General features: G+C 46.8%; 1 protein-coding gene across 6 annotated transcripts in view; it reads left to right on the top strand.

The window, feature by feature from the left end:
* The window catches only part of DPF2 (double PHD fingers 2), a 45,713-nt gene that overhangs the window by 14,264 nt on the left and 5,390 nt on the right, over positions 1 to 26,059 (top strand). For 2 of the 6 annotated variants that reach the window (XM_073351848.1, XM_073351852.1), the window contains 8 exons: positions 340 to 503; positions 11,998 to 12,090; positions 14,589 to 14,667; positions 16,118 to 16,159; positions 21,132 to 21,269; positions 22,396 to 22,524; positions 23,360 to 23,472; positions 24,988 to 25,069. In XM_073351848.1, the coding sequence (XP_073207949.1) occupies positions 340 to 503; positions 11,998 to 12,090; positions 14,589 to 14,667; positions 16,118 to 16,159; positions 21,132 to 21,269; positions 22,396 to 22,524; positions 23,360 to 23,472; positions 24,988 to 25,069 (840 nt within the window). Of the gene's footprint in view, positions 1 to 339; positions 555 to 11,997; positions 12,091 to 14,588; positions 14,668 to 16,117; positions 16,160 to 21,131; positions 21,270 to 22,395; positions 22,525 to 23,359; positions 23,473 to 24,987; positions 25,070 to 26,059 lie in introns of all 6 variants that reach the window. The other 4 variants (XM_073351847.1, XM_073351849.1, XM_073351851.1 and 1 more) reach the window with 4 other exon arrangements.

Raw genomic sequence — 26,059 nt, 5'->3', positions numbered from 1 at the left:
TAAGTGGTTCTGGGCATGGCAGGTAGATCGTGGCACTGGACTAGAAGAACTGTAATGATATTTTCAGAGTGCCAGTGCAGTTCAGGGTCCCATCTGTGCTACAGAATCAAGTATATTGCAGAACTCATTTGCAACATTCCTGATACCTGACATTGTAACTCTGTCCCACAGTGTAGACAGGTCCTAATTACATCTCCAAATTGTGCTAATGCCTTGGATGTGTTTTCTCCCTTGCACACAATTAGTTGATTTGGTGGTATAATTGTGACCTAGTAGCATGGAGAACCTACTTCTGTTTTTTTTAGCTTTTGGCTATAATTTTCTTTCCCCTTTCTACAGATACTGATCAGACCTTAAAGAAAGAGGGGCTGATCTCCCAGGATGGCAGCAGTCTGGAGGCTCTCCTGAGGACTGACCCCCTGGAGAAACGCAGCCTGCCAGACCCGCGCAATGATGACGACAGCCTCAGCGAGTTCCCTGTCACCAACAGCCGTGCGCGGAAGGTACGGCAGAGAGAGGGCATTCTCCCCTATGTTGCAAGAGGGAGCTTCATGGTAAAACACAAATGTCTCACTGTTAAAGACAAACACAGCACACTTTTTTTCTTTCTCTTTCTTCTGTCTTGTTAGGCCCCTCTCTGACTGCTGTTTTGTGGTTAGGGTGTATGTCTGTCTGTCTTTCAGCGGGGGATGAAGACCTGGATCTATGGAGGGACCACTGAGCACTCAAAATTTTGAACCCCTGGTGGGAGCCTGCCATTGGGTGTGGGGAGCAGGAGGTAGCAGTGGCAGAGCAGGAAGCCAGGAGTGCAGTGAACTATTGGATTTGATTTCTGGTGGTAGAAAAAGAAAAACTCTTTCATTTTATCCAGGCCCCATTTTGGCTTAATAGAGAGGATGCATGTGTAGCGCACTGGACCGGGACTTGGGAGACCTGGGTTCTGTTCCTTGGTCTGCCACTGACTCTGCTCTATTAGAGCTAGCTACTAGTATTACTATGAATTTATTGGTTTCAGAGTAACAGCCGTGTTAGTCTGTATTCGCAAAAAGAAAAGGAGGACTTGTGGCACCTTAGAGACTAACCAGTTTATTAGAGCATAAGCTTTCGTGAGCTACAGCTCACTTCCTCAGATGCATATCGTGGAAACTGCAGCAGGCTTTATATATACACAGAGAATATGAAACAATACCTATTCCCACCCCACTGTCCTGCTGGTAATAGCTTATCTAAAGTGATTTCCAGCACAAATCCAGGTTTTCTCACCCTCCACCCCCCCACACAAATTCACTCTCCTGCTGGTGATAGCCCATCCAAAGTGACAACTCTTTACACAATGTGCATGACAATCAAGCTGGGCTATTTCCTGCATAAATCCAGGTTCTCACATCCCCCCCACCCCCATACACACACAAACTCACTCTCCTGCTGGTAATAGCTCATCCAAACTGACCACTCTTCAAGTTAAAATCCAAGTTAAACCAGAACATCTGGGGGGGGGTAGGAAAAAACAAGAGGAAACAGGCTACCTTGCATAATGACTTAGCCACTCCAAGTCTCTATTTAAGCCTAAATTAATAGTATCCAATTTGCAAATGAATTCCAATTCAGCAGTTTCTCGCTCGAGTCTGGATTTGAAGTTTTTTTGTTTTAAGATAGCGACCTTCATGTCTGTGATCGCGTGACCAGAGAGATTGAAGTGTTCTCCAACTGGTTTATGAATGTTATAATTCTTGACATCTGATTTGTGTCCATTTATTCTTTTACGTAGAGACTGTCCAGTTTGACCAATGTACATGGCAGAGGGGCATTGCTGGCACATGATGGCATATATCACATTGGTGGATGTGCAGGTGAACGAGCCTCTGATAGTGTGGCTGATGTTATTAGGCCCTGTGATGGTGTCCCCTGAATAGATATGTGGGCACAGTTGGCAACGGGCTTTGTTGCAAGGATAAGTTCCTGGGTTAGTGGTTCTGTTGTGTGGTATGTGGTTGTTGGTGAGTATTTGCTTCAGGTTGCGGGGCTGTCTGTAGGCAAGGACTGGCCTGTCTCCCAAGATTTGTGAGAGTGTTGGGTCATCCTTTAGGATAGGTTGTAGATCCTTAATAATGCGTTGGAGGGGTTTTAGTTGGGGGCTGAAGGTGACGGCTAGTGGCGTTCTGTTATTTTCTTTGTTAGGCCTGTCCTGTAGTAGGTAACTTCTGGGAACTCTTCTGGCTCTATCAATCTGTTTCTTTACTTCTGCAGGTGGGTATTGTAGTTGTAAGAAAGCTTGACAGAGATCTTGTAGGTGTTTGTCTCTGTCTGAGGGGTTGGAGCAAATGCGGTTGTATCGCAGAGCTTGGCTGTAGACGATGGATCGTGTGGTGTGGTCAGGGTGAAAGCTGGAGGCATGCAGGTAGGAATAGCGGTCAGTAGGTTTCCGGTATAGGGTGGTGTTTATGTGACCATTGTTTATTAGCACTGTAGTGTCCAGGAAGTGGATCTCTTGTGTGGACTGGACCAGGCCGAGGTTGGTGGTGGGATGGAAATTGTTGAAATCATGGTGGAATTCCTCAAGGGCTTCTTTTCCATGGGTCCAGATGATGAAGATGTCATCAATATAGCGCAAGTAGAGTAGGGGCTTTAGGGGACGAGAGCTGAGGAAGCGTTGTTCTAAATCAGCCATAAAAATGTTGGCATACTGTGGGGCCATGCGGGTACCCATAGCAGTGCCGCTGATCTGAAGGTATACATTGTCCCCAAATGTGAAGTAGTTATGGGTAAGGACAAAGTCACAAAGTTCAGCCACCAGGTTAGCCGTGACATTATCGGGGATAGTGTTCTTGACGGCTTGTAGTCCATCTTTGTGTGGAATGTTGGTGTAGAGGGCTTCTACATCCATAGTGGCCAGGATGGTGTTATCAGGAAGATCACCGATGGATTGTAGTTTCCTCAGGAAGTCAGTGGTGTCTCGAAGGTAGCTGGGAGTGCTGGTAGCGTAGGGCCTGAGGAGGGAGTCTACATAGCCAGACAATCCTGCTGTCAGGGTGCCAATGCCTGAGATGATGGGGCGCCCAGGATTTCCAGGTTTATGGATCTTGGGTAGTAGATAGAATATCCCAGGTCGGGGTTCCAGGGGTGTGTCTGTGCGGATTTGATCTTGTGCTTTTTCAGGAAGTTTCTTGAGCAAATGCTGTAGTTGCTTTTGGTAACTCTCAGTGGGATCAGAGGGTAATGGCTTGTAGAAACTCGTGTTGGAGAGCTGCCGAGCAGCCTCTTGTTCATATTCCGACCTATTCATGACGACAACAGCACCTCCTTTGTCAGCCTTTTTGATTATGATGTCAGAGTTGTTTCTGAGGCTGTGGATGGCATTGCGTTCCGCATGGCTGAGGTTATGGGGCAAGTGATGCTGCTTTTCCACAATTTCAGCCCGTGCACGTCGGCGGCCGTCAAGAACACTATCCCCGATAATGTCACGGCTAACCTGGTGGCTGAACTTTGTGACTTTGTCCTTACCCATAACTACTTCACATTTGGGGACAATGTATACCTTCAGATCAGCGGCACTGCTATGGGTACCCGCATGGCCCCACAGTATGCCAACATTTTTATGGCTGATTTAGAACAACGCTTCCTCAGCTCTCGTCCCCTAAAGCCCCTACTCTACTTGCGCTATATTGATGACATCTTCATCATCTGGACCCATGGAAAAGAAGCCCTTGAGGAATTCCACCATGATTTCAACAATTTCCATCCCACCACCAACCTCGGCCTGGTCCAGTCCACACAAGAGATCCACTTCCTGGACACTACAGTGCTAATAAACAATGGTCACATAAACACCACCCTATACCGGAAACCTACTGACCGCTATTCCTACCTGCATGCCTCCAGCTTTCACCCTGACCACACCACACGATCCATCGTCTACAGCCAAGCTCTGCGATACAACCGCATTTGCTCCAACCCCTCAGACAGAGACAAACACCTACAAGATCTCTGTCAAGCTTTCTTACAACTACAATACCCACCTGCAGAAGTAAAGAAACAGATTGATAGAGCCAGAAGAGTTCCCAGAAGTTACCTACTACAGGACAGGCCTAACAAAGAAAATAACAGAACGCCACTAGCCGTCACCTTCAGCCCCCAACTAAAACCCCTCCAACGCATTATTAAGGATCTACAACCTATCCTAAAGGATGACCCAACACTCTCACAAATCTTGGGAGACAGGCCAGTCCTTGCCTACAGACAGCCCCGCAACCTGAAGCAAATACTCACCAACAACCACATACCACACAACAGAACCACTAACCCAGGAACTTATCCTTGCAACAAAGCCCGTTGCCAACTGTGCCCACATATCTATTCAGGGGACACCATCACAGGGCCTAATAACATCAGCCACACTATCAGAGGCTCGTTCACCTGCACATCCACCAATGTGATATATGCCATCATGTGCCAGCAATGCCCCTCTGCCATGTACATTGGTCAAACTGGACAGTCTCTACGTAAAAGAATAAATGGACACAAATCAGATGTCAAGAATTATAACATTCATAAACCAGTTGGAGAACACTTCAATCTCTCTGGTCACGCGATCACAGACATGAAGGTCGCTATCTTAAAACAAAAAAACTTCAAATCCAGACTCGAGCGAGAAACTGCTGAATTGGAATTCATTTGCAAATTGGATACTATTAATTTAGGCTTAAATAGAGACTTGGAGTGGCTAAGTCATTATGCAAGGTAGCCTGTTTCCTCTTGTTTTTTCCTACCCCCCCCCCCCAGATGTTCTGGTTTAACTTGGATTTTAACTTGAAGAGTGGTCAGTTTGGATGAGCTATTACCAGCAGGAGAGTGAGTTTGTGTGTGTATGGGGGTGGGGGGGATGTGAGAACCTGGATTTATGCAGGAAATAGCCCAGCTTGATTGTCATGCACATTGTGTAAAGAGTTGTCACTTTGGATGGGCTATCACCAGCAGGAGAGTGAATTTGTGTGGGGGGGTGGAGGGTGAGAAAACCTGGATTTGTGCTGGAAATCACTTTAGATAAGCTATTACCAGCAGGACAGTGGGGTGGGAATAGGTATTGTTTCATATTCTCTGTGTATATATAAAGCCTGCTGCAGTTTCCACGATATGCATCTGAGGAAGTGAGCTGTAGCTCACGAAAGCTTATGCTCTAATAAATTGGTTAGTCTCTAAGGTGCCACAAGTCCTCCTTTTCTTTTTATGAATTTATTGCTGCTGTTTCCCTGACTACCAGTGGAGGAGGGAAGTATTATAAGAGCATTGTGAACTAGTGAGTAGAGCACTGATCTGGGGTTCGGGAGGACTGGGTTCTGTTCCTGACTCTGAAACTGGCCTGCTGGGCAGCCTTGGGATCTGCTGATAAGCACTACAGAAGCACAAGGTGGTGGTGTAATAATTTAGCTGTGTTATTTTGCATTGGCCCAAAGTTTTAGCTTGCAGGTTCTCAGCCACTAGCAGCTGAAAAGAAAAGTGGGGTAAGGAAGGAGCTGACATCAATTAAGCACACGATCATGATCAATATCGTGGACCGTACTATGCTCTGACTTCCCCCCTGGCCCCACTGCCTTTTGCCTCCTAAACAACAAAGGTTCAGTACAGGGAACCCTGCAGTGATTTTTGCTATGCTTTGGGATGTCTGCAGAGAAATAAATGTTCCCAGGAAATGGGAACAAGCAAGGAAATAACAAAGCACCCTCTAAAAAAAAATACCTGTTTCAAAAATTTCCATTGTTTCCAATCAGGGCATTTGTGTAATCTGCAGCAAGAGTGGAGCTGTAATTTTAAGAGATCTGCAAAAGGAGAATAAGGACTGTGCTCATGTGGTTTGGTTTTTTGTTTTTCCCTGTGTTATGATGGAAAAGGAGCCCTGAAAGTGATTATTTTTTTACATTACAGATTTGGGTGTTTGTATGTATTTACAGGGCCTTCATTATCATAGTATTGGTTTGCCCCAAAGAGCTTCATACTTAGGTAAACAGCAGCTCTGCCCTTCCTTGTTGGATACAAATACTCCAGCTGACGGTTTAAATTCCCTCTAAGATGTGCGGCTGCGCAGCTGCCTATTAAGCCCTGTGCAGGGGCTCAGGGCTGTGGTGGGGAGAGGCGGCCCCAGCTGGGAGCTGCCGCAGCGGGGAGGGGGCTGGGGGAGTACTCTCTCCCCACCGTAGCCCCTGGGCAGCCTGCACCCAAAACCTCTCATCCTGGGCCCCACCCCAGAGTCTGCACCCAAACCCTCATCCCTGGCCCCACCACATGAATTTTTTTATGTGCACATGTATGAAGCTGATGTGTCACACATCACCTCCATATTGGTGCACCTAACAATTCATTCTGCACATGGATATAAAAAATTAGGAGACACTGCTAATAGGGCTGCTGTCTACTTCATGATGTTACCATTTTTTATCACTGATAAAGAGCATGTTAAAAAGTAATTAGGGCTTTTAGTGATGTGTTGCCCAGGATGAAGTAGTTGGAAACCACTTTCCATTCCACCCCTGTTTTCCCTTTTATTCCTTTTGGAGCCCAGGTTGGTGATTTTTGTTGTTTTGTGTTTGTTGTCTCAAGCAGAAGCCCTGTGACTGTGGTCGCTACTTTACTTCACACCTATGGGCACAAGTTCAATCTGCAACTGATTGCCGCAATCCTGACTTATGTGGCTGTGGTGCAACAGTAATTAATCCCACCTTTGTGGTAGCATGAGGATGTTCACTTGGTGCTTAAGTTGTTTCATCCTTGCAGCCTTATTTTATGGGGAGCCATGTGTACTTGGTTTTATATTTGTAGATACTTGTGCAGCCAGACTTGTTCGTTTCTTTTGAAGTGAGTTTTTTGGCTTGGAACTGGTGCACCTTGTGTGAATTCTTCAGCGGATAATACTTTGTCTTGATCCAAGTTTATGGAAGCCCTTTACGAGAACAAGCCCTCACTATACCCATATAAGTATAGGTAAGAGGTGGCTATGTTATAATAATAATATCTAGCTCTTGCAAAGCACCATGTTCACTCCTGGGCTCATGACAACTCACTGCTGTACCCTCAGTCGGGTGCAGAAGACAAAAGGGTTTTATTTAACAATCGCCCCCTTCAGGCAGGGCATTATTTGCACTAGTCTTACTCAGTACCCAGAGGCAAGACAGGTAGCAAATCAAAACTGTAGTTCTGTGTCAAGCCTACCTTTCTTCAGGGAGGTTCTGGCAGGCAGCCGTCTCTAGTCAGCTCCTCACCAGACTTCTCTTACAGAGTGAGAGTTTGGAGGTCTTTTTTCCATCCTATCCAACTCACAACAGAGCTGGGCTTTTCCCATTTTCCATTAACCCCTCCGTCTGAGCCTGACACCTGTTGCAGATATAGCAGAGGGGGCTGACTGAGCCTGTAGCAGCACATTAACCTTTTCCTGGCAATGTGGGATTTATGTGCCTCATTGCAAGCACCTGCCATCAGTAGATCACAAAATGGGGTACTTTCATCCACCCCTCACATGCAGCCATCTCTGTTATGGAATGCAGTGGCTGTTTACAAAAGTTTAGAGCAGGAGCAAAGAGCACTGTATCCAAATGGAACAGCAAGGGGATTAAGGGAGACAGAATGGAATTACCCTAGTTGGGATTTAGCCAGGATATAACCCTTATTGTTATAAAAGTTCCATGGGACCTGTAATGCCTCATAAGCAATGGGAATTTTATTTTCCTTGTCACCTGAAAAATGGTAGCTCTGTGCCTCCTTCTAGTATTCTGGAGGGCTTGGGATCAGTAGCTCTAATGTGGAGGAATGCCGTCTGCTGAGTTGCCCACACAGTTCCTTTCATACAGCACTGCCCTGGTATCTTACTGAGGCACTGGGGTCAGCACTGACTTGAAGGAGGGCCCTCTACTGAGTTGCCCTCACTACTCATTGTAGCACTTTGTGCTCACTGATGTGTCCCTCCCTGTTGTATCAAATATAGTGTTTCTCTGCTTTGGAGCTCTACTATTCAGATATTGCCCTTGCTGATGTGATCTGATGTGCGTTCCTTCACAGCGTAAGATGGCCAGCATACAAGAACCTTGGGGTTGGTCCTTCTGTTTGCCTCCGCAAAAAGGAAGTATTGGGTTCAAACCTTCCATTGTAGTCTGGGTTGATTGATTCCACAGCTGTGGCGTGATGGTGGGGTGTATGAGCTGGTGCCATGCTTTGAATTACATTACACCAAAGTTCCTTTCTTCCTAATCTCTGCATCATCCCTCACCTCTTCAGGAGATGAGGCTACTAAGCCCTATGTACTAGCCCATGCTCTCACTCACTGTATAACATGTTAAAAATAACAAAAGTAATACCTAGTTCTTCTGTAGCATGTTTCATCAGTAGTATTTTACGGAGGAAGCAAGTGCTATTATCCCCATTTTACAGGTAGGGAAACTGGGGCACAGAGTTGAGGGGACTTGCCCAAGATCACCCAGCAGGTCGGGGCAGAGCTGAGAATAGAACCCTAAGTCCTTGTCCAGTGCTCTATCCATTAGGTGGCTCTGACCAGAGTCCAGGGCTGCTTGTGAGCTGTAGCAGCATGTGTAAGGCTCCTCTGTTTAGCTTGTGCAATCACTGCAATGCTGTGTTTAATTCTGCTGTTGTGGAAAGTTAATATCCTGGGAATCCTAGAGTCTCCCTCTGTAAAACATCAAATATTATCTTTTGTTAAAGATTTCTCCCCTTCCCCACCCCAACTGAAAATTAACTTTGGATTCTAGGAACTTTTTTCCCATAAGGAGGGTAGAATTTGCTGTGAAATGTAAATGAGGCCCTCAAAGCCACAGGGGGCTCTGCTCTTCGTCATCTCCTATTGAACTGCTGAATCTATATTAAATGCATTGGCCAACCTCCAGGAACGCCTCACATACCAGGGCCCTACAAGCCTAGTAAGGATTGGAGCTGAATGGAGAAAATGTCTTCAGCGTGCATTTTGTTCTTATCCTTTACCCCATTGTCAGACTAATTTTTGTGGAAGGAGGGTTGGGGGTGGGAATTTTCCAGCTGAAAATTTTGCAGATTTACATGTGTAAAAACTGCTTTCACCTCTGCCTGGGTATTTTCTTTTGCATCATTGTCTTGGTCATTCCTTTGTCATCCAGTGAGAGAGGGGATGGTTTAGTGCATTGAATATCAGGTTGGCAATAACTTACTTGGTTCCGTAACGATGCAATGCATTGCCATAAATGTTCCAGTTTCATGGGTCTCGGTTACCAGGACAAATTGTAATGGTTACTACTAGTTATTATTTTGGTTGCTGTTGGCCAGCTAAAAGCTTGGCCCCATTGCTATGCACTGAACAAACATACGGAAAGAGACAGTTCTTGCACTGAAGAGCTTAAACAGAGGCATCAAAAGGGGATGGGGCTTGGCCAAAGTCACACAGTAGGTCAGTGAAATAAGACCACAGATCTCCTGATTCCAGTGCTCTATCTGCTACGCTGCACTGCAGAGCAACTATGTTAAACAGCCTTAGAGGAAGACTTGCTTGAAGTACATGTTAAAATCCCAGGAGGGTTGGCTCTGTTCTTTGTCCTTCTCGGGCAGATAAATTGAGTTGTATACAGTTCATTGTGTGTAGGACCTTAAATTCCAAAATATTTTCTGGTCACAAAATATTCTGTGGCTCTTTCCATAAGAGTTGAGGTCTTTGGCCAAATTCCAGTTCTCCCTCCTGGATTCCCAAATGCACTTTCAGGCAGATGCATTCTTACTCTTGTCCTAAACTGTTGGGGTTGGTTAGTGTAAATAAGGAGTAACTCCAGATGAAATTGGTAGGCTGGTGTGAAACTGATGTCACAGTAAACCAAGGCAACTGCATTCCAGACTCCTTTGTGGTCTGGCTTAGGGCATCTCCATTCAGGTCTTGGAGCAGGAACCTGCATTCCTCTCCCTTCTTTCTGGAGATTTAAGCTACAATTTCCTCCTAAAACTCACTGTGATCACCATAGCAAGATGGAGTTTAGTTCAGCTCTTGCTGTCCTGCTCATTCCCAGGGACAATGACAGAGTTTAGTGACCAGCCATCCTTCATAAAGGAAGGTATTTATTCAGAACCAAAAACACTACAGAGAAAACATATCTTGAAAACCATAAATATCTTGCACCCATGCTGTTTTACCAGGTGGTGTTCATCTTCCACCTGAGACCCTGTAAGGTTTCAGGGTCCCTCAAACCTTTTGTCTGGGTTTGTTCCTCTTGGGTCCAGGAGCTGACATGAAACTATAATCAGAGTGACAACCCCCCCCCCCCCCAAAAAAAAAAAAAAAAAAGCATGCTGTCCGTCCATTCTGTACATTTCTCAGTTCTCTGTCTGCTGGTTCTCAGGAACCTGTCAAAAACAGTCTCTGCAGTTTGCCCCCATGCTATGGGGATCTTTAGAGAGTTGCAGTAATTATCCCTTAATGTTGTTAGTTTCTGATAGTTCATTTATGCTAAGTGACTTCCCCTGAGTCACTGTACTGCTTGTCTTGTTTCAAGAGAAAAGTTTAACCCCTTCAAACTTAGTAGGCAATTATATAATGTGAGAAGGGAAATTGAGTCATACATTCTTTGATAAAAATAAATCAGAAGTTTCCCAGTTCTCCACAATCAGAATCTGCGTTACATCGCAGAGACAGCTGCAACTTAGCGTTGTGTGAAGCAATCCCCCTCCATGCTCCATATAGGGACAAAAGGTGCTAAAGAAATGTATTATCACGGGAACTTCAGTGTAAACAATATTTTTCTTTCTAGGCTTTTATACAGCACTCTTTACGATGGTGTCTGTGTTATATATCCTTTGCATGGGACTGATTTTTTTTTTTTTTTTCTTGTATCACAGCAGCATCTGGAGGCCTCATCAGGGCCCTATTCTCCCAGGTGTTGTGCACATATTGTGTTAGTTAATGGGACAATCTCTATTTGAAAAGTTCTGTATAGACAAGACAGGCAAAGTGTTGGGTTGAAAGTGAGAAAGTATTATCCCCATTTTACTGGTAGGGAACTGAGGCACCAAAAGATTAAAGCTCCAATCTAACCAGTGCCTAACTTTAAAACCGTGAGTAGTCTCATTTAATTTGTCATGTAAATAGTGCCTAGGAGCCCGTTGTGCCTGGGCCCTGTACAAACATAGAGCAAAGAAATGTCCCCTGCCCCAATGAACTTAACGTCTGAGTGTAAGACCAGAGAACACGAGTGGACACAACAAACGGACTAGGGAGCACAAGCAAACAATGAGACCATGATGGGCAGTGGTCACAGTAATCCATAATTAGCCACCATTACTTATACTCTGTTTGTTACAATTAAGTACTTTGGGGATAGCAAAATCTGCTACACATTGTATCATCCCTACTTCCTCCATCCAAGCATGCATTAAAGGAGAAGGCAATCACTTTTGTGTCTCTTCCTCTAATGGTGAGAATAGAGAATCTGCTCCATAGTAATTAATTTTTCTCTCTTACTCCCCTAGTAGGGCATTTTTGTAGGGCCTTTTCCAGTAGCTCCCAGTTTGGGATGAGCAGTGTTCCTTGGCACTGCAGTTCTCTCATCAATGAGTCTGTTCTGCAATAAGGTTCTTGGCTATGATGTTTTATGTGCCCCTGGATTAAATTCCTGCACTTTTAAAAAAAAAAAATCACTACTCGGTACTTAATGTGTGGCTAACTTTAAAAGTTTCATGCAGAATTGGGGACTGAGAGACTCATCCAAGGTCCATAATGGATCCAGGAGCTGAGGGCCAGGTCTTCTGAATCACAGCCTGGTTCTGTAACCACAAGACCAGCCTTCTCTTTGGTGTGATTGGGAGTAAAATGTACCTGAAAATTCCCACCCCCTCATATATGCCACTTACTCCTCCCTGTGTGTTTGTAGCTTCTGGTGGACATCCCTCAGCCAGGTTCTAACGTCACTGTCCATTCTCCATTTCTTTCTTTCCCAAACCATGCCAAGTTTTTTTTCCCCCCTACAATAAACCCTCTCCCCTCTACAGCGGATCCTTGAACCTGATGACTTCCTGGATGATCTGGATGATGAAGACTATGAAGAGGATACACCAAAGCGACGAGGCAAGGGCAAAGCCAAGGTAATGCCAGCTGGATGAGTTATGGTGTTGTGGGTCTCGATGGGCCCAGCCTAGTGACTGTGCTGAGTCTGCCCTATGAATTTCTCCTGAAGTCTGATATACCAATGCTCGCTGTAAAGGCCTGTCACCATTAATGTTTGTGATCATGTTGTAAACCATTTTCAATACTATGTATATCCACACCCAACACGGTTACAGAACACGTTGCCACAATGTTAAGAAATAGGGCTGGGATTTCCAAAGAAGCCTAGGGGAACTCAGCTGAATTTCAGTGGGATTTGGGTACCTGGCTCCCTGCTTTGAAAACCCTAGGCTGGTTGCCCAGCCCTTCCCAAACCTCCCACTGTCTCACTACGACTGGTGCTAGCAATGCCAAGAGCCTGGATTAGACAACATCATGTGCATTTTTGCCATCATGTCATCAGATAGGGTCTAGATCAGTGGTTCTCAAACTTTTGTACTGGTGACCCCTTTCACATAGCAAGCCTCTGAGTGCGACCCCCTTATAAATTAAAAACACTTTTTAATATATTTAACACCCTTATAAATGCTGGAGACAAAGCAGGGTTTGGGGTGGAGTCTGACAGCTTGTGACCCCCTGGGGGGTCCCGACCTCCAGTTTGAGAACCCCTGGTCTAGATGATGCAGCAGTTGAAATGTCCATTGGAGTTGCACTGATGAAGGTGGGACATACATACTACAGTCTCACAGTAGACCAGTCAGGAGAGCGCTGAAGCAATTGCTCAAATGCTGTTGCAATGTTGTCTGGAAAGAATTTTAATGAGAACTCACCTGTGGGTTAGATGTTCTGGGTGATTACTACTGCTGGTTCACTTCTTTTTCAGTTCCATAGACTTTATGGCTAGAAGCAACCATTAGATCATCTCGTCTGACCTCCTATATAGTACAGGCTATTTAATTTCAGCCAGCCAATCACTCCTGCAGTGGCCACATTGACTTCAGTTAAGCCAAAGCATTTTAGTCCTCAGGAAACTAAACTGTTGTGTGCTCCAGGAGAGAGGGAGGTGCCACCAATGCTTAATGGTAGGGAATTAATTAGGTGAGACATGTCCAGATGATCCTGGTAGATGATCCATACCTCATGCTGCAGAGGAAGATGAAAACCTCCTGAAGTCCCTTCCAGTCTGTCCTGGGGGAATATGCTTTCCCAACCCCAAATCTGGTGATCAGTTAGACCCTGAACATTTGGAAAAGACACATCAGCCAGGTGTGAAAGACACAGGATCCTCTGAACCATCTCAGAGTGCCAGTCCACCCCAATGGGTGTCCTCCAGTGGCTGATCTCGGAGAAAGATGGAAGAAAACCAAAATAGATAATAGAGTATCGGAGGGAAAAAAAATTCCTTCCTAACCCATGCAGGGCTGAAGCCCTGAAGCATGAGTTTAGAGAATAGTCATTATTATGCTATCACAGTCTCTGTCTCATGTTCAGAAAATGGGAAAATCTCTCAAGGGATAGTCAGACTCTGGTAGCTGGGCTGGATCAACTGGGTAAATAACCACGTCTTAGTTCACTTTAATGTGGTTCTTTGAATTTCCTGAGAAAATCTGATTGTTTTAATCTGTGACCCACTTTGTGTTGGTCTCCAAGGCCAGTTCTTGCCTGGCATGTGATCTACTTGAATGTATAGATAGTTGAGTAGTGAGTAGGAGGGAGGTGATTGATAGCTGGTGAACATGCATGGAGAGACTTAGGGTATGTCTATGCTACAATTAAACACCTGTGGCTGGCCCAAGTCAGCTGACTCAGACTTGTGGGGCTCAGGTGGTGGGGCTGTAAAATTCCAGTGTAGACATTAAAGCTTGGGCTGGAGCTCTGGCTCTGGGACATACTCTTAAGAGGGTAGGCATACTGAGTGTAGACATTCCCTAAAAGGTCTGTGTAGCTTATCAAAAAGGAGATTTGAAAAGTGAATTGATTTAGGGTGTATATGTCCTTTACAGGGAGAAAATCCCAGTTTACTAAAGGGGTCTTTAACCTATTGGAGAAAGGCAGAACAAGAACCAATGGCTAGATGTTAAAGCCAGACAAATTCATATTAGAAATAAGGCACACGTTTTTCACAGTGAGAGTGGTTAGCCGTTGAACAAACTCTCAGGGGAAGTGGGGAATTCTCCATCTCTTGGTGTCTGCAAATCCAGACTGGATACTTTTTTGGAAGAAGCTTTAGTGAAACCCATGAATTGAGCCCAGTAACTTGTGTAATTGGCCAGAATTCTCCAGTCTGAGTTACACAGGTCAAATTAGATGATCTAATGGTCCATTCTGGCCTTAAAATCTATAAATTATCTTAGGCAAAGACCACTAAGGGGCGCTATTTGATTGCTTATTTTGTTAGCTTAACTACAGGCATGCAGGAGCCCCTTTGACTAGTCCCTTATGGACTGTCAGCTAGTTTGGTGGCATAAGAATGACTAAATTCTAGAAGCAAATGTCTTGGCGATGGCACTTTACTGATATGTTTTCTGGTTCCCAGGGTAAAGGCGTCAGTGGTGCTCGGAAGAAGCTGGATGCAGCCATATTAGAAGATAGAGATAAACCTTATGCCTGCGACAGTGAGTATGAAAAACGCTTGTCTCCCTGTAGTCTGTACTCTGGGACCAACCTGTCTCCAATGTATTTGCTTTTGGAGTGAGCTTTTGAAGGGAGTAGTGTTCCAGGATCCATTGGGGGCAGGATGTGATTTTTGCAGGGGTGTGATAGTCATTCAAAATGAAGGTGGATCTGAGAATATTTAGAGGACTTGTAAGTTCCCCCTTCTTTGTTTTTACTGAAGTCATAGCCCTAATCCAGATCTGTCATTTCTGCTGGGTGCGGAGAATCCACAGTTTGTTTGTTTTTTTCCTGGAAGGACACATGCAATATCTGGCATTGGGGGTAGGTTCTCCTACTCCAGCAGAATGTTCACTAAGCAAGGAGGCCATTGCAGATGTCTGGACTGCATGAAACGGCTGGTCACTCCGCTTGCATTCTTGCAACACTTTAGCCTGCACCACAGGTGTGAGCGGCATTTCTGGCAGCAGTGCCAACATGTTACTTTTTTGTTCGGCTGCAAGGAGCTGTCAGAGCTCCATATTAGTGTCCAGCCAGGGTCTCTGAATCTAATGGTGAGAATTGCCTCTTGATTGTATGGGTATGGGTAGTGGGGAGAATGAACACGGAGGTCTCATTCCCACTAACCAGGGTTCCTGTCTTTGATTTCTAGGTTCAGTCTGTTTTATGGGCCTGGAAAAGCCCTACCCACCCTTCCCTATGCTATTCAATACATGACTCAGCTATCTGTTTGCTGCAGGGTTTGTGGAATCCAATTACTTTGTCCTCTCCCTCTTCTCAGACCTCATAGTTCAGCTGGAGGGCAGGGATCAATTCTGTCCTACTGGAGATATAGTCGCTGCTCTGCTGATTGTTGTCCTAAAGACCTTTTGGTCCATGCTCTGGCCACGAAACATGGTTTTCATGCCACATTTGTGGTGTGGGAGAGCTAATTTTAGCTCTAATGGGATTCAATTTCAGTAATTTTATTGGCAACAGAAAGGCATACTAGCCCTGCCGGGAATGAATACATCAAGCGCGTGTCTAGGGCAAGTAAATGGGATTTCTATGACGTCCCTGTTGTGTGTGACTCCGTTTCTGATTTGGTAGCAGCCACTACGTCCCCCAAGAACTCGTCCCATGCTGCCCCTTGCAGAGTTCTATGCTGTTATTTCCTTCCTAGCTGTCAGTGGGAATGTCACTGGAAAAGCTTAAGCAACCCAAGGGAGCGGCTATTCCTGCAGTTCTGAACTTTAAATTGGCAAAAGAATGTACAAAATCCTGAGTTTTTGCAGTTACTTCTCTCTCTCCTTCCTACTGTCCTGGTAGAATTGTCACCAGTTTTTTAAGAAAACTAAGCAGTATTTTTTCCTATTTTCTCCTTTTAAAATCACTCTGCTCTCTGTTGCTTGCCATGTGTGTGACCTATGGTGTGTTCACCTTTTTTCTCATTATTCTCTTTCTGTATTTCAGATAGTTACAAACAAAAGCATACCTTGAAACCTCCCGACCGAGGTAGTCCATTCTCTCTGTCTGCTTTTTTTTATTTCCTCCTGACTTTGTTCTCCTGGAATGTTAGTTTTAAAACTCTTTGGAGTGGGGTCTCAATCCAGAGCACCAAGAAAAATCAAACCAAACCGCCACCACAGTTGGCACAGATTGGCTCTCCTGTTGCCTTAGAGGCCATGGATTAATGGGCCATGGAGACTGAGCTTCCCCTTTCACTTTGGCCAGGGTTTTCAAACGTGACTGGTAATCTTGGGTTGCCCAACCTGAGCGTCCTTATTAAAGGGACCTGATTTTCAGAACATTACACTAAGGAGGACCTCCTGGTTCATTGAGTCCAGTCTCTGCTATCTCAGGCAGCTCTGTCATGTTAGCCTGATCATAAACTTATCAAGTTCCCTTGTCAGACTAGTTGTTTTTCAGAGGTTGGGCCCACGCACTTGCTTAAAATCAGGCCCCTCAAAGATGTCTCAAACAGGGTATTCAAAATTGCTAGTTGCTTTTGAAAATCTTCCTTCTTGCCCATAGTGCGGGGAGAAATATGCCCAGCTGTTCCTGGTGCTGTGGATGCAAAGAGGCCTCACTGTCTTGGGATGTCAATCTGGCCCTTTTCGCCAGCAGTAAATTCATGTGATAAATCAAACCCACTCTGGAATGGCTGAGGCATGACTCTTTTCCTTCAAGGAATGCCAAAGTATATTGCTACTGGAATAGGCACTGTGCTTTTACTCTGTCAGAACCCGGCCATGTCAGACTCTGGATGAGGGTCAAAGGTTATCAACTGCCATTGAGATTTTGTCTCAAATATATGTACTTAAAAAAAGCATGATTTCTCTCCCTCTGTGATGGTGCTGGCTAGGCCTCCTCTGAAACATAAGGACCATCTTTATACTAGGGGTTCTGGGTTATCACAGGGGATGCCTTTGAGAAATGGAGATGTTATGGGTCCCTTAAAACTGCAAGATGTTTGAATGAATGACATCATGTGGGGTGTTGACCATTGTCCTCAAAATTCTGAAGGGGGTGGGACGGCTTGAACTGGTCCCTGTTGGCTGCTGTAGCAATGCCTCCTGGCCTGGCAAGGACACCAGTGACACATGCCCAGCTGGTAAATGATGGTGTAATAAGAGTCAAATTGGTTTTTCCTTATGCTGCCATTCCGCCTCTTAGCTTAGACTTATGGTGGCTTTTTTGACTCACTGGGCTCCTGTGCCTCCTAGCTAATATGCTACCCCATCTCGCTTAAGCTGCACCTGCATGGCTCTGCCAAATGCTTCCCTTTTCTTCCACAGCCGGGATTAGATATTAATGCAACACCAGGTCCAAAAGGCTCCTGGGCAAGCCAGTGCGTTGGCTGGGGCTCTGGAATTTGCAGTCTCTGTTAAATATTTGATGAGCAAAGTTATGGGTCTGCAATTTTCTGTAACAGTGCATACTTCATTGACCTCATTAAACTCCTCACATGGGGCCTGATCACCCATCATTTGTTACGTGGCATCTGTAGTGAAGAGAAATTCAGCGTATGGGCTCTCCTACCCTCCCCCAGCCACTCTGCTGCCTCTGTTCTCTGTGGTGCAACAGTATTGTCTGGTTACAGCCAGGGCCTGAGAGTCAGAACCCTCAGGGCTCTAGTCCTACCTCCAGGAGGGGTGAGTGGTGGTCTAATGGGTTGGAGTGGGGAGGGGAGGAGAGGAGGAGTCAGGCTTCCTAGCTCCAGGAGGGGAGTGGGATATAGTGGTTAGAACAAAGTGGGGGTGGAAGTAAGAACTCCTGAGTTCTGCTTCAGACTCTGACGTCGGAGACTCTGCATGATCTTTGCAAGGGTCTTAATTTCTGTTATCTATAAAGTGGTGGATAAATATCCCCCTTTGTCAAGTGCATTGGGTTCTTTGAATGAAATACGCAGAATAAAGAATAGACATTTTAATTCTCATTGACATGACTATTAAATACTTATAATGTGGTATTGCCTAGACTAGAGGCCAGCCATCAAGAAGCTAACCATAACCCTGGCTTTCCCAATGACTGCTCAGAGTCCAATTTCATTCCATCTAAGCCAGTGTGTGCAAGATCCCTGCCACGGCAGAAGTATCCAGAGAACAGTGCTGCTGGAGGAGCTAGCCAGGCCTGGTTTGTACTTGTGTTTACACAGAGCTAAGAGAGCAATAATTCCCTTTGGCAAATGGGCATTTTAATCGCTATGTAAATTGACGGTGGCTTAAAGTGGTTTTAGAGGGATTTGCCTTTTTTCCCCTTTCTTTGCTAGATCCAGGTCTTCAGTTAAATAACGAAGAGGCTTGGTCTTTCTCTTGTCCCCAGCTTTGCTTTTCCGGGCAAATCTTGGCAAGCTCCAATTAATCCATCCTTCTCCAAGACCCAGTTTAAGCTTCATCGCTTTCCCTCAGTCCTCCCTGCCTCTCTCCTCCTTGTTATCCAGCCAGGACTCCATTCCCACCCACTAGTAAGCGTGGGTAATAGGGATTTTAAGTAAAGTTATCCAAAGCAACTAAGTGACTTAGGAGCCTAAGGCATGGCCCACACTGAAAAGTATTTCTGGCCTACCTATGTCAATTAGAAGTGACCCGTAACCGACAAGCTGTGCCGGTAAAATCCTTAGTGTGGACATACTATACCAGCAAAAAAAATCCTAGCTTATTTCGTTCGAGGACTTAGTATAAGTTATACTGTCAAAAGAACTCTTTTTTTTTTTTTTTTTTTGATGGTATAGGTTGCATCTCCACTAAAGCCCATGTCCACGCTGGGAGTGCTTTACTGTTATTCTTCCCCCCTCCCCAGTTTTGTTTCAAGCAGAATGTAATAGATATAATGGACACCAGCTGTCTCAGAGTGGGGCTAGAATACCAAACCCCTTACCACTAGTTCGAATCCAGTCTGGGTCATTGTGACTGAAAGCAGTCCTCATCTGACTGTGGTTGGGAGGCCGGCATATGAAACGAGTTGGGTGGGTTTCAGTCTATATACTACACTGACAAATCACTCCTAGCATGGACAGCGCTATCCCAGCACAGTAAAACCAACACGCACACCCAGATTCCCCCTGAACAAAACAAGCTGTATCAGTAAAAGTACGGCTTTGCTGGTTTGATGATACTAGGGACTTCTGCCAGCATGGCTTTATCGGTCAGCGATCTCCCCTCTTTGTATCGCTGACTGACATAGCTATTATGCAGGTCAAAATCCCTAGTGTAGACATGGCCTAGGGAGGGGTTGCTGATGAAGCTCTATTGATAGAGCTGCTCTGACAAACCCTTTATAGTGGGAACAGTGCCTGGTTCAAACAAGCCCTGGTTCAAAAGTGACTTAGGGAAGCCAAGTCTCATTGAAGCTCAGTGGGGTTTAGGCTCTTCTAAGAACTCTTCTGAACATTTTGCTTACTGCCCTTCTGCCTCAGCTGCTTGGTGGCATCGATAAGTGGGATTTGGGGGTTTTGTCTCACTGGGTTAAGTGGGATAAAACAAGACGGCCAAGTTAGGGATCTTTGCATGCAAGGGTAGATCCTCTACGGTGGCCCAGCTTCCACCGCCAAAGCAAATGAGAGCAAGCTAGGGGGAATGCTTGGCATGATCACTGAGGAACCATGTGCCAGCTGGGGATAGCAGCAGCACATTGTGCTCCAGCCACTCCTGAGAGGGAGACACGCACACCACCCCTATGCTGGGAACTGCAAAGAGGGAGGCATAAGAGCCAGCTCTGGCTACTGAGGGTTTCCCAAGCTGTAGTCTTGTAGGAGGTTCCCACTCCAGTGGCACAAAGGGAGTGGATTGCAACAGAAAACCTGCCGTATCTGTCCCAGCCCCCACCCCCAGTTCTGTTTTAAGCAAGATGTAATTGCTATAACGGGTATCAGGTGGCTCAGGATGTGGGGTAGAATACAAGCCCCTCACTTCCAGCTCACCAGTTCGAATACAGCCTAGGCTGTTGGTGATGACCAAAAGCAGCTACCATCTGACTGCTGATTGTTCGCTAGTACATGAAATGAGTCAGGTTGGCCTCAGGCCAGTTCCCAGTGGCGCCGCTCTCAGAAGCCTTCTGTTGACACTGAGAGGCCAGTGGATATGCCATGAAGACTGACATCTCAGTCTGCCACCCCACAGTGGTGGGGAAGTCCCTTCACAGTAGGACTTGTCCTGGCTGTCTTGTGGCCAGAGGGTGTGAGAGAAACTTGTGCTGATGCTGCCTGCGCTGTACCTGTTCCGTGGGCTTTGGTCTCTGAGGCTGCCATTCTGGTACCAAACAATATCAGGGGTAAATGGTAAGAAAGGAATGTAGACTGGGGAAGTGGCTCCCAATTCCAGGGGCATTATGCTCTCTACTTCCAGCCCTGCAAGGGAGGTTGGTTTATTGCATAGAAAACAGGCCTTTTCTCTATGCCCTGTGGCTGTAAAGCAGCTGCCTTTTAGGGACAGCAAAGCAGGCAGAGGCAACAGAAGTGTGTGTGGGGATAATGTGGTGGTTGCTTTCCGAGAGTCTGTGTGGGATGCCTTCAGCTTGGTTCCAGTGTCTCTTGATCCGAGAAACGATGCATCCAAGGAGACACCACCTTTAGGAGGCTCAGGCCTGAATTTCAGAGTTAGGCAGGTTTAAACCCAAGAGAAGATGGGGAATTTCCTTCTGTGTTTCATGGCTTGGATTGTTCTGGACAAAGCTTTCTCATCCCCATGAAGATTTACTGGGCAAGGAGGAGAGGTAGGGGGAAAGTAGAAGGATTTATGGCTTACAGTCAGCAAAGGTAGAAATGCCCATGGCTTCTCGGGGTCTGGCCAAACTATGAGTCTGCTGGCTCATGAAGCAGCCTCCTGAAGCCATGCTGGCTGTTCTACACTGTTAACTGCTGTGTCTTCAGGAGAAGGGTGGGTTGGGAAGGGCTGTCTCAGAGATCTGGGGGGTTGCACATGAGCAGGGATGTTTGTGGCTCGGGTGCCTGCCAGGAGCACAGACCCATCCCCATTTTCTTTTGCAGTCTGTGGGAAGCGTTACAAGAACCGCCCTGGGCTCAGTTACCACTATGCTCACTCCCATCTGGCCGAGGAGGAGGGGGAGGATAAGGAAGATTCGCAGCCCCCGACGCCCGTCTCTCAGAGATCTGAGGAGCAGAAGTGTAAGACCATTAGCCCCTGACTTGACCCCATCTCCTGTGTGTCCTGGCTCTTCTGTAGCCTTAGGGCCAGAAGGTAGTGGTGAGGGAACCAAGACTATGACTGGGACTCCTGTGGTCTATCTCCACCTCTAGGAGGGAAGCGGGGGGTCTAGAAGGCTAGAACCAGAGGGGCTCAGTCAGGACTCCTTGGTTCTGTCCCTGGCTCTAGGAGCATAGTGTGTTAGAGAAGGGAGCTGAGACACCTGGGATCCGTGGGAACCAATGTAATCTAGGTTGGAGGAATTAGCAGAGTGGTTAGATTAGCCAAACCACAACTCAAGATTCCTGGATTCTTTTTCTACCTCAGCCCCAACTAGCTGTGTGTTAGGTGAAACGCTTCCCCTCTCTGTGTCTGTCTACCTTTGCATAACACAGGTAAAAGAACGGTTACCTTTGTTACATGCAGATTTGTGAGGCTTTGTGTTTCTAAAGTGCTTTGAGATCTGCAAATGAAAGGTACTGCAGAGACAAAATTTATATCCGCTTTTTACCTGTGGATATCTGCGGAGTTGTAGGCTCTAGCAACAATGAGCGAAACCAGCGGCGAAAGCTAATATGTGAAAGTGGCTTGCACGCTCTTGGACAGGAGATGCACACTGCTGCATGGAAGGGACTCCTGTCCAGGAGTGTGCGAGCTGTTTGCGCACAGTAGCATGACCAGGGACAGCTGTTGGTGATCCTAGTGCCTGCCCCAGTGGGTAGGGCTGGGGGCAGTACAGCCACACCAGAGGAGCTGCCAGGCTGGGTGCTGGCTCCTGTGAGTGGCGGCCCGTCATGCTGCTGCTTTTGCTGTTGCTGTTCCTGGCCTGGTCGCTAGCCATGGCCCAGCTGGTCTCACTCATTGTCACTAGAGCCCTTCATCTCCATGGGTATCTGCTTTATATCCATAGATATACAATTTGTATCCATGCAGGGATCTAGAAGTGGGTACATCTGCTACGCCGTGACCTCCTCTCTGCTGCATCTGAAAGCTTATGTGGGCCAAAGTCCCTACAGGAATCTCGTTGAATGTTCTCCTTCTAGGTGTCATTGCTCACTCTAAATAACCTTTTCTCTGGTGGGGTGGGGTTGGCTCTTCTCCATACAGCCAAGAAAGGTCCTGATGGCTTGGCTTTGCCCAACAATTACTGCGACTTCTGCCTGGGAGACTCAAAAATCAATAAGAAGACTGGGCACCCGGAGGAGCTGGTGTCATGTTCAGACTGCGGACGATCAGGTACTTTGATTTGCAATACCTGCATTCAAGAGGCTGGATGCCCATGGTCCAGCATGAGGTGTTGCTGCTGCTTCACTTCACTGAGTTGGGGTTGTTCTTTATGCTGGATGCCCCCTTATTTGTCCCATGGGGTGGCTGCAGTGATGCATGATGGGAAGCTGATGTCTCTCTTCCCAGAGCCAGGAGCATTTCTGCTCTTTTATTTAAGGCCAGGGCAATCTTTTAGCTACCTGGTTTCTTTTGTCCCACCTAAGACAGCTGAAGGAGGAGCCGGGGGACTATGAGTCAGTGCTCCTAGGTTATGTTCCCAGCTTTGGAGGGGGAGAGGGTTAGAGCAAGAAGAGGCCTGGGATTCAGGACCTCTAGATTCCATATCCAGCTGTAGAATGAGAATGGTCTTTAGTGGTTAGAGCAGTGGGAGACTGGAAGTCAGGACTCCTGGGTTAAACTCTTGGCTCTGCCACTGACTGTCTGTGTGACCATGAGCATGTCACTGCTCCGCTCCGTGCTTCAGCATCCCCATCTGTCTGTTTCTTTACCCTGCTCTCCTGTTAGCTGGAGAGCCTTCTCCTCTGTTGCTGTCTGGAGCAGCGTCTCTCTTGTTTCTACTTCATTCCTTGTCTAGCACTGCTCCTTCTCTGTTTTCCCCCTCTCTGGGGGCAAGAGCTGTCACCATTGCAGTTGCTGCTATTTGGAAATAACCTGTATATATCTTCCTGCCTCCTTATGTTTCATGCTTCATTTCCATTTCTCTTGCTTCTCTGAACTCTTGCCACTTGTCCAGGGCTGACATGTCTAACATCCATGTGTGGCTTTATTTCATCCCCCTTGGCAGGGCACCCTTCTTGCCTCCAGTTCACTCCGGTTATGATGGCTGCAGTGAAGACGTACCGTTGGCAGTGCATCGAGTGTAAATGCTGCAACATCTGTGGCACCTCGGAGAACGATGTGAGTACCCTTCAGTGCTGGCGAGATCGATCCTGGCAGAGCAAGCTTGACACTTTGGGCATCCACAGCTGCAAACAGGGGCTTAAAGAGGGGACCAGCAAGCCCCGAGGGGTACATGCCATTTGTGTCCAGAAATTATCTCCCCAAGTATTGTCTGCCTATATCTCGCCATGCTGCACAGCGAGAGCAGCAACTTGCACAGTTTTGGCAGAGACAGGAGAATAATCTTTGGAATGAAGTTTACTGTGGGAGTTTAAATTCTGAATGGAGACTACCTGGGAGGTGGGATTATGGATAATGTCCAAGGTAGGCTCTCGGGGAGTGTGTGTTCCAGGTTGGAGTAATGCAGCTTGAGACCGCAGGTGTACCATCACATTGCCCTCTCCCCCAGGTCAGGGGACCTGTTCTACTCCAATTGGGTAATGTGGCTTCCTCACTAGTTTTGGTGGTTGCTTCTCCCATTACCTAAGGATCTCTGCAGATACAGGCAGGCTGTGTTGGTTACACATGAGGCAGCTCTGCTCTCAGAGCCATTAATCGGCTCCCCACAGACTCAGGCAGGCATCGCTACATTAGTCACCTGTGGAGAAGCTCCATCCTTTCAGAGCTAATGTCTCAGGCTCTCTGCAGACTCAGGCAGACGTCTCTGCATCACATTCAGGTCACACTATCAGAATTTGTTTTGCAGTCCCAAAGGGTAGAAAATCAAAACCTAAAATCCAGACCTTTTAACATGAATCTAAGAGCCAGGACCCTAGGCATGTGAGCATAGGCACCGACTTCCCCTCTTTCCCCTGGGTGCTTGACCCGCTCCCTGCCCCTCTCCACCCCTTCCATGAAGCCCCGCCCCTGCCATGTCTCTGCCAACCCTTCCCCAAAGTCCCCGCTGCAACTCTGCCCCCTCCCTGCCCCTATTCCAACTCCTTCCCCAAATCCCTGCCCCGCCTCTTCCCTGCCTCCTCCCCTGAGTGCACCACGTTCTTGCTCCTCCCTCCCGGAGCATGCTAATGCCGCCAAACAGCTGTTTGGAAGCGTCTGGGTGGGAAATGCTGGGAGGTAGGTGGAGGAGTGGGGACGTGGCACGCTCGGGGGAGGGGGGGAGGAGAAGGAGGAGGGGCGGAGGGAAGGGAGCTTAGCTCTGCACCCACTAATTTTTCCCGTGGGTGCTCCAGCCCCGGTGCATCTGCGGAGTCAGCGCCTATGCTTTGATCCAGCCCTGCAGGTGTTACACGGAACTCTTCAGTGGCTGTTTCACATAGGAATCTGCTACTGCTATCAGCTAATGGAGTTACTTCTGTGGCTCAGGTGGTACAGGCTTATGCTTTTAGTGTCAAATGTGGCAGGTCTAATCTTTGGTGAAGACCCTGAGGGATTGGTTAGACTTGCATGTCACTAAAGCGCCCTCTGTTCTTTGTGGGATGGCAGAATCATGCTGTGATTTGTAAATAGAGCCCTTTTGTGAAGCTGTGTTGAATCATCCGAATTTTCCTTTATTTTCCTCCCCCCTCTGCTTAGGACCAGCTGCTCTTCTGTGATGATTGTGATCGTGGGTATCACATGTACTGTCTAACTCCGCCCATGTCAGAGCCACCCGAAGGTAAATGTAGTGCTCCTTGGCCCACTCTTGTTTCTCTTTAGAATTCTGATTTTGGTTCTAAGCACTAGTGATTGATAGCATTGGGCATGATGCGAGCAGGAAGTGTGCAACTTTCTCCCACATATCTCTGAATCCCGTATAACATCCCCTACTATTCTGGGCCTGGCTAGCTCTGCCAAGGTCCCTCAGACTTGCTGCGCAGCCTCGCTTGCTATTTCAGCTCTGAGCTCCCTGACGCAGGTAGCTCTGCTGATCCCCTATGATCCTAACCCATGGATCCCTCTGCTGCCTAAGTTATTCCTTCCCCCGCCTAGTGCCCCACAGTTCTAATTTGCAGCAGCACCCCCTCTTACTTATTCCAGTCCTGGGTGCCTCTTAAACTGACAAATGTGCTAAGTGGTGTGTGTAGGATCTTGTGCTGAAGGGAACACTGCGCTAAGTGTAGGGTTCGGTTGGGACTCTACTTATTCGTATTGTGGGTATCCCCTAGGAGGCCCAGTCATGGGACAGAACCCCATTATGCTAGGTGCTGCACAAATACTCCAAGTTCCCCATAACTTTCCTTGGCTTTCTTAGAGTCAGATTCCAAGACCAGAAGGGACCACTGTGATCCAACTAGTCTGACCTTGTGTATGTCACTGGCCATGGGACTATCCTGAATTAGTTGATGTTTGAGTTGGAGCAGATCTGCTAGAAAAACATCCAATATTGAGTTTTAAAAGGGGGGATTTGTATACAAGGGCCAACAAATTCAGCCTTGGAGGAAACAGGTGCAACTCCCATTGAAATTGATCAGAGATGTTTCTGCTTACATCAGAATCTCTGAAATTTTTTGGTCTGTCACATGCACGAGGTCAGATTAGATGAGGTCTGTGGACCTCCCTCCCTCAGCCTGCTGTCAAAATAGTCAGATACACCTTCTCCGGGCAGTGCCCGCTCCAGTAGATTCTCCTGGTACTAAATCATCACTGTCTCTATGCCAACTGGGAT

This window comes from Lepidochelys kempii, chromosome 7 (genome assembly GCF_965140265.1).
Source record: "Lepidochelys kempii isolate rLepKem1 chromosome 7, rLepKem1.hap2, whole genome shotgun sequence".
Classification (NCBI taxonomy): domain Eukaryota; kingdom Metazoa; phylum Chordata; order Testudines; family Cheloniidae; genus Lepidochelys; species Lepidochelys kempii.
The sequence above is the reverse complement of the archived record's forward strand: the minus strand, read 5'-3'. Positions and strand labels throughout refer to the sequence as shown.